Source organism: Vanessa atalanta, chromosome 12 (genome assembly GCF_905147765.1).
Source record: "Vanessa atalanta chromosome 12, ilVanAtal1.2, whole genome shotgun sequence".
Lineage (NCBI taxonomy): Eukaryota > Metazoa > Arthropoda > Insecta > Lepidoptera > Nymphalidae > Vanessa > Vanessa atalanta.
This window is the reverse complement of record NC_061882.1, coordinates 2,122,464-2,130,672: the sequence shown is the minus strand read 5'-3', so window position 1 is coordinate 2,130,672 and position 8,209 is coordinate 2,122,464. Positions and strand designations below refer to the sequence as shown.

Below are 8,209 nucleotides of genomic sequence, written 5' to 3'. Positions count from 1 at the left end.
TGTCATATATGTATTTGAAACCGAGGACCGATATTTTGTTACGTATGTTATTGAGTTTTACTGTTGAAAAAGCCTTAGTTAGGTTTCGTTCTTGGAAAGTACGTAAAACCATAGGTCCTACGCCTAAAGTCCGATTGTGTCGGTTTAACGTTCCATCGGATTCTAAGTGTGAGGGAATAGGGATTGCACTTGAGATCCCATACACTTGTGCACTAAAATAAGGTTAGCGTAGTTTGCTGATCTTTGCCTTGATTGGTTGCCCTAGCCAAAATCAGCCAGGACATCATCATTACAATCATGTTATATTTTTAAATATGTATTTCACAACTTTTATATATTACAATAAATACAAGTACAGTCTGTAAATTTCCCACTGCTGGGCTAAGGCCTTTTCCCTCTTTGAGGAAAAGGTTAAGAGCATATTCCACCACGCTGCTAAAATGCGGATTATTGGATTCACATGTGGCAGAATTTCGGTGAAATTAGACACATGTATGTTTTCTCACGTCGAGCACGAGATGAATTATAAACACAAATTAAGTACATGATAATTCAGTGGTGATTGCCTGAGTTTGAACCCGCAATCATCGGTTAAGATGTTCGCGTTCTATAACAATATGATAATGATTACGAATGGGAATATGTGAAGTAAGTGTTAGTCACTCAGAACCTGCAATAATCAATTGCAATTCACATATCCAGAGTCATTACGACTCTTTAATTCTATTAATTAAAAAAGGTATCATTTTTTTTCAGGCTCGTCTTGGTATCATCCTCAGAGAGTCATGACGTAATGAAACGCGGCCTTATATTTCCACCGACGAGTTTATACGGGGTAAGATATAATTACTGACTTAATTATGATTATATAACCTTAGGAATATTCTAGATAACAATTTTAAAATTTTACAATTAAGTACATTTAGGAACAGTTATTAGAGAACTATTCTATATAAAGAAGCTAAAAACTGACAACTAGAACGTCAAAAGGTACTATGCGACATTTACTAAAATGATTATAACATAAGGACACTATACGATACTACACACTCATCAAAATGATATCATTATATAATAAATCTGCCTACAATTTATAGGTAAGTAATAAGTGAGTTCTTATAGAATAGCACTGCAGGTTATTATGGTGTAACATGGAATTCTGATAAGATTATTGCTCGCAATTTATATTCATCATACAGATACGAATTATAATTCGATTTTTAAATTTAATAATTGAACAAACAATAAGTAACTGCATTGTAATTGGTTGCCGATCACGTCATTGTCTTCCACCAATGGCCATCCAATATCATACCAAAAAATTTTAACGTAATGTAAAATCATTACAAGTATTAAAACCAAATGCATTTTAATCGAGAATTAAATATTTAGTAACAAAACATTCGTTACATAATAGATTTGATTATTGGCCTTAAATAAAGTCTCAGTATATTAATGTTTTTTGAAGTACTAATTTGTATGGGCAGTGTTGGCCACTTATGTAAGGCTATTTGCAATTTTGAATTAAAAAAAAAAAATCAATAAAGAACATTTTATGAGTTTGACTATTCCATATTTATGAAAAATGGAATGCGATTGATGTTGAAGTTGAATGTTGCTTATTGTCATTAACGATTAGACTACGTAGTATGTTTATATATCTATTTACATTACTGTTCCACTTTGAACGATGATCGAGTAATTTCGCAGGCATATGGGACATATCTTAGATCCTATTTATTAGTCACGCATAAACGATGGAACTTATTGTTGATTTTTATCTAATTGTTAATCTTGTTTAAGTTCACTTGTGTAATTGAACTTCGCCAATCAGATTGCCATACTCCAGTCTGACCGCGTGTTAAAAAAAAAAAAAACAAAAGAATTCCCAATAAATGTTTTAACGGGAAATTATTGTTGAATTTTCTCAGCTAAGAGCACTAAATTAATTTCATTAATTCCTTCCATTCCAGACGTTCATTGCAATAGCTGTACCTCTCGACATTCCAGACAAGAACGTGTTCGTGTCTTACAACTTCGAGTCTAATTATGCTGTCGTCACAAACATTACTGAGCTGGATGAAGTAATATTTCCGAACTTACCAGTGAGTTGATTTATATAGAAATTGTTGAAATCCTAGATTTTTATTTTGTCTGGGACGTTCTTTATGAAAAATATTTTAAAGGTATATTTCGTGATGTTATTTATCGAGGTTACTATCAATATATACATAAGGCGATTTATTTTTTATGAGTACAGTAACAGTACTCAAATATCTGGTCATCCGTTTGGGTATGTATCACCTTATATTGTCCCGCCAAACAGCAATACTTCGTAGTGTTGTGTTTCGGTTTGAAGGTTGAATAAGCCAGTGTAACTCCAGACACGAATGACGTAACATCTTACTTCCCAAGGTTGGCGTATTGGCGATGTACTTTTTCCAGCGCCAATGTCTATGGGCGTTGGTAACTACTTAGCATCCTATACTATAAAAAACTCCTGAGCACAAACAAAAGCCTACCGTACGAATTTGCGTATATAAAATCATTTGTCGGTTTTTCATCAAACACATTCCACGATTTCATTACAGGTAGTGACAGCGCGTCACACACGCAGTGTCACGAGAGAGTTGGCTTACACGATCCTCGAAACCAAGTTCAAAGAGTACGTAAGAAGTCATAACATTATACCAATTCCAGATACAAATTCAAACTATCCGTCTATACGCTCATATATATGAAACAAATCGATTTTAATTATATTCAACACTTTTATAAATATATTTAGTAATCCACATTTAGAGTTACTAGAAATAAAGCTTTTCCAGGAAACATCTGGAAGCAATTAACTGCATCTCTTCATTCAACGTTTATATAAACAAAGGACTGAACAGATTTCAATAATACGTACTAACACAAATGATTGTCGGAAAGGAAGTACTTCTTGTCGGTTCTTCTCGACGCTACGTTACGAACTTTTAATTTAATTTAATCACGTAAAATTACATCTACTTGAATTAAGTATATTTTGATTTGAATGAACAGAAAATAACAGACCGTAGTATTTACAAACTTATTAAACTACCCGACCCAATCGAATAGGTAATTACTCTAAAACAAACAGTATCGAACAAAGTAATCTATCAATCTATTCATGCGTTCTTTCATAGTATTTTAAAGGGCTTCTTTTCAAATATCTAGTAAAGTATTGCTCCAATAGCAAATCAGTGTTAAGTGTAATATTTATTTAAAAAAAAACTTTGAAGATGTCTATGGCATTCAAAGTGATAAGAATTACTTTATATAAATAAAGTAAAAGTAACAGCTTATAAATGACCCACTGTTGCTAAGGACTCTTCTCCATTTGAAGAGAAGTTTTGGAGCTAATTCCACCACGCAAATTTTATTTAAATTAGACACATATATTCCCTCGTAATGTGTAATCCCATCAAAAACATAAATGTAAAAATGAGAGCCAAGTTAAATATTATGATACATACCTCGGTTGTTGACTTCAACGACAAAAGAAGTGAGATCTAAATTTGTGCCAAGTTAAATAGTCCTTTCTGAAATTTATTTATAACTACATAAAATATCATTTCTTCTTATAACTTGGGATAATATATTGTTGCCTAAGGTCTGACTTGGCTAGTTCTCATATACGAATTATATTGTAGCCTTCGTAAGTTCTAAGCCTTTACAAATGAATTATAAACACAAATTAAGCATGCAAATATTCAATGGTACTTGTCTAGATATGAACTCGCAATATCTGGTTAAGATTCATGTTTCCTAGTGACTGGACCATCGCAGCTCTTAATGTACGTTAACACTAACTAAGCAATACTGAGCTGTCCTCCATTCTTCTTAGATGTTCTGAGTTATAATTTGTTATTCTAAACACAAACTACAATTTGTGTTTATAAACATATAAGAACTAGCCAAGTCAGACCTTAGGCAACAATATATTATCCCAAGTTATAAGAAGAAATGATATTTTATGTAGTTATAAATAAATTTCAGAAAGGACTATTTAACTTGGCACAAATTTAGATCTCACTTCTTTTGTCGTTGAAGTCAACAACCGAGGTATGTATCATAATATTTAACTTGGCTCTCATTTTTACATTTATGTTTTTGATGGGATATCACTACTTTTTGTATATAAATTATTAGTAGGTACTTATTAATAACAAAATTATTTCCAAATGGTTTTTGTTAAGCTATTCTATTTTCCTACGTTTACGGGGTATAATTGTCTTTTTTTTGATACTTTCTTATTTTTCTTGTAGGTACCTCTGAAATGTTCGAGTGAATTGCCTATTCAGTGTCCTGATTTTTTTTACGCGTTTTCTGTTTATACTTAATTTGGCCAAGTAGGGGTGGTATAACGTGCGCAGACGGTTTTACTCTACAAAAGAGCTCTCTTGTGTCTTGATTTGACTTGGACCTAAATTGATAAGATGTACTAGATCTAAGGTTTTAACTCTGGAGAGGCCAACGTAAGCCTGCTCTTTACTTAATATAGAGGAGCCTATGTCGAAAAGAGCACCGTCAAAGCGAAGGCCTTGTAATTTGTGTATAGTAGTAGAATATGCTAAGCAAATAGAGAATTGTTTCCTTTGAACATATATGTACATTACTTCATATCTGTAACTTAGTTTTGACTTCTAGTTCGCAAATTAAAATATGTTTAAATTGAATCGTTATTTTACGTGTGCTATTGCTGTTGTCGACCTCCCCAATGTACCGAAATGCCTATTATTATTATTTTTTTAAGTATAATTATTTTGCACCATTGATGTGCACTAAATGCTAGTGAATAACGTAATAAATACGAAAGTCGGCTATACTCATAAGTACTAAAACGGAAATATTTGGATTTAAAAAACTTAAGGGTGGTATTCAACTTGTTATATATTCACGTGAAGACCTTAAAATCCACATTAAGACCGGCTGTCATAAGTTTTGATTGCTGGTTCTTACATTATTTTTTTTATTACAGTTATTACAGGAACTAAGTATATAAGTGTTCCTAATAGACCCAATAATTGAAAAATTATAATAAAAGATAAAAAATTACCAGTTTCAGATTTTTTCCTTTATATTAGCCTAATTATCTACCTGCATGCCAAATTTGAACTTTCTAGGTCACCTGGAAGTAGGATATAGTTTTGATCTATAGGTCAGTCAGTGATAAAAATGACGATTTTTAGACGTTAATATCTAAATAACCGTTTGAGATGCGTTTATGAAATTAGGAACACATATGTATCTCGCGAGTCTCAATATATGAGCCAATTTTGACTCGTTTATGTCAAATAGTTTTTGAGTTATGAGGAGGTCAAAAGTGGCTCCAAATGGTTCGTGTAATATTACACACGGTGCTGCACGCCAGTTCTGCTACTAGAACTTGGCTGACACGCTACCGCGTGTCTAGATATGCAATGAATTATAAACACAAATTAAGCACGTGGAAATTCAGTGGTGCTTACCTGGGGTGACCACTGAGCCATCTCGGCTCACAAACAAATACATTGAATAATAATAATTAAATAAACTAAAGTTATTGTATACTTTCTTCGCTTTGGAAACATAAATAGAGCTACTTTCAATTATCTCGAACTTTCCGATTCTATCAACAGTTTGAGGATCTACTAATATAACAGAAAAAGTTTTCTTGTATCAGTTGTAGTTTTGGCATCGAACCGAGCGATCGTCATATATATATATAATACAGAATAGAATAGAATACAGAATAAGAGTACAAGACAAGGCGTATATAACATTATACCAACTAAATCTTGATACTTGAAAAAAATTTACAATGGCTACAAATAAATATTACGCATACGTTTCATTGCATCAATCTTTGTGAAAATCCTTCCTTGCCTGAAGATTTACATCCTGACAATCAGACTTTGTATTCCTAAGATTAAATATATCATATATAATATTTTAGCTGTCTTTTTCTAGCAATGTTTATACATGCTAGAAAAAGACCTGTATGTTCATGTATATCAATAATAATTGACTTGAGATGCTTTTTGCGGGAAATCCTTTGACGTATGTGACGTACCCGTATCTCACTTCTGAATTATATATTTTAAATCCAATAAATGAAATCCATACTTTTTTAATTTAATTTAATTATTAATATTATATTGTATTTATATGTTACTCTTATACTGGCCTATTAATAATATTTAATTCTTATTTAAATAAAATATTGATAAATAAAACATATCACTCAATACAAAATTATATTAATTATAAAAAAGTGTGTATTTAATTTTTGTTTATAAATGTGATATTTTATCAACATTAAATATTGCGAGAAGTCCAAAGCAAATAACTTTTTTCTTAATAAGTTTTTAAGGTTGCATAAACATATAAAAAATCGTCTGAATGGGAACTATATATTTTGTACCGCAACTGAAATATACTTAGTATTGTAGTTTCGGTTTGTAGAGTAAGTGAGCCAGTTCAACTATGGGCAAAGGGACATAACATCTTGGTTCCCAATGTTAGTAAACTCACTTAACTCTCACTTGTCACCTGTCGTGTTCTATTGCATCCCATAGAAATTATAAGTTTGAGGAAATAGAGAGAGCACCCGCGTTTACGCATAGTAGTTCACATGGGGAAATATTATACTTACACACCATAATACCTCCTGCGTAGAGGCCGATTCTCTAAAAAAATGAACCATCGTTACCAAAATCGCTTAAAGGGATTAAAATTATTTTTATTTCATTGCTAACTCATTTTTTTTTTAAATTAGTATCGTGTCCAGTGAAATTTCAAAATCTTCATTGGATATTTTATTGACATGTAGTACAATTATTGTAATTTTCAGGCACGGTATGAAAGGCAAAGAATGTATGCTTCGTAACATCTGTGAGGCCGCCGAGACGCCGCTGTATCACAATGGATTTCTGGGACATATAATGCATATTATATTTACGTAAGTATCTAATATTATTTTTTTTTTATTTTTTTATTCTAGTATTTTTAAGGGGGCTCTATATACAGCATATATGTCAGCTCCATTGTTACACGCTAAATTAAATAAAAAATGGTTCAAAAACTAAGACCAAATCAGCTTGAGAGAATTACTAACAATTTCATAAATTATAATTGCTGAAATACTCGAAGGTGTACGAATAGAATAAAAAGCACCAAAATATAAACAAAAAAAAATAATAGTTCAAATTCGGACTAAGTGTTATGTGATGGACTTATGTTGAACCATATCTGAGTGATATGGTTCAACATAAGTCCATTCAACAGTTCGAATTCTGACCCGACGAAAAGCATCTTGAATTAGGAATCTGATGGTGTTAGACTTCCGTCCAGAATTTGGATACAACAATGGTTCCTCTAACTTGAACTGTTTGATATCCTTCCAATTGTACTATGACAGTACATGAGAAGAGAGTATTTCCTTACTCACCTGCTCTCTAATATTTGTTAAAAATTCTCTAAGGGGAACTCTTATAATAATGTTTCAACAACTAAGTTTATTCATTGAATCTTAACTCTATATTGAGGTTCTTTGCATGTATTGTAATAAACGGATATATTAATCTATATTTTATAAAGGGCATAATGCAAAGTATAATCGTAGTAAATCGAGTAGTTAGGTTGTTTTAATCGAATCGTAATTACATATTCATTTTAATTTAGGCATGTTTTGTACTTCTAGTAGCTAGTGGAGACAAAGGCAAGAATGTACTCGTGTATTGTATTTCAATGGAATCAATTTAAATCTTATATTATAACTATTATCTAGTAACATTTTGTTATTTTAAGGCCATCAACATCTAAAGAGGAAGGCTTAAATGAGGAATATTACAAAGCAGAGGTGGATGGACTAAGAGGTGACTGTGATAAATACCTTGACCTCTGTCCCTTTAGCCTCTTTGATGCAATCACGAGATTGGTTGAAACGAAACACAAGCAAGTCATTACGTAGATTATATTTATGAATCGTAAGATTGAATTGAATTAATTAGAAAATAAATTATATTTTTAAATACAGTCTTTTAATTATACATCTTTAATCATCATGTCATTATATACATGTTTTTGTTACATACTATCACACGTTTTTGTTACCGAGAGAATCTAGTAAAATAATAAAACCATGAGATGCAGCTCTTTGGGAGATAATTTTGGTTTATTTTACTTTAGTTGTTTTTCTAAC

At 31.6% G+C, this 8,209-nt stretch overlaps 1 protein-coding gene across 1 annotated transcript; it reads left to right on the top strand.

Annotated features, from left to right (window-relative positions):
- Positions 1–793: 793 nt before the first annotated feature.
- Positions 794–7,978, top strand: LOC125067897. Its single transcript, XM_047676793.1, has 5 exons — positions 794–835; positions 1,974–2,105; positions 2,592–2,665; positions 6,860–6,967; positions 7,816–7,978. The coding sequence occupies exons 1-5, from the start codon at positions 794–796 to the stop codon at positions 7,976–7,978; spliced, it is 519 nt and encodes a 172-aa protein (XP_047532749.1).
- Positions 7,979–8,209: the final 231 nt, after the last annotated feature.

Coding starts and splice junctions, on each gene's coding strand:
- LOC125067897 (XM_047676793.1), top strand. CDS start 794: ATGAAACGCGGCCTTATATTTCCACCGACGAGTTTATACGGG. Junction 836..1,973: donor CACCGACGAGTTTATACGGG/GTAAGATATAAT, acceptor CTTCCATTCCAG/ACGTTCATTGCAATAGCTGT. Junction 6,968..7,815: donor ATAATGCATATTATATTTAC/GTAAGTATCTAA, acceptor TGTTATTTTAAG/GCCATCAACATCTAAAGAGG.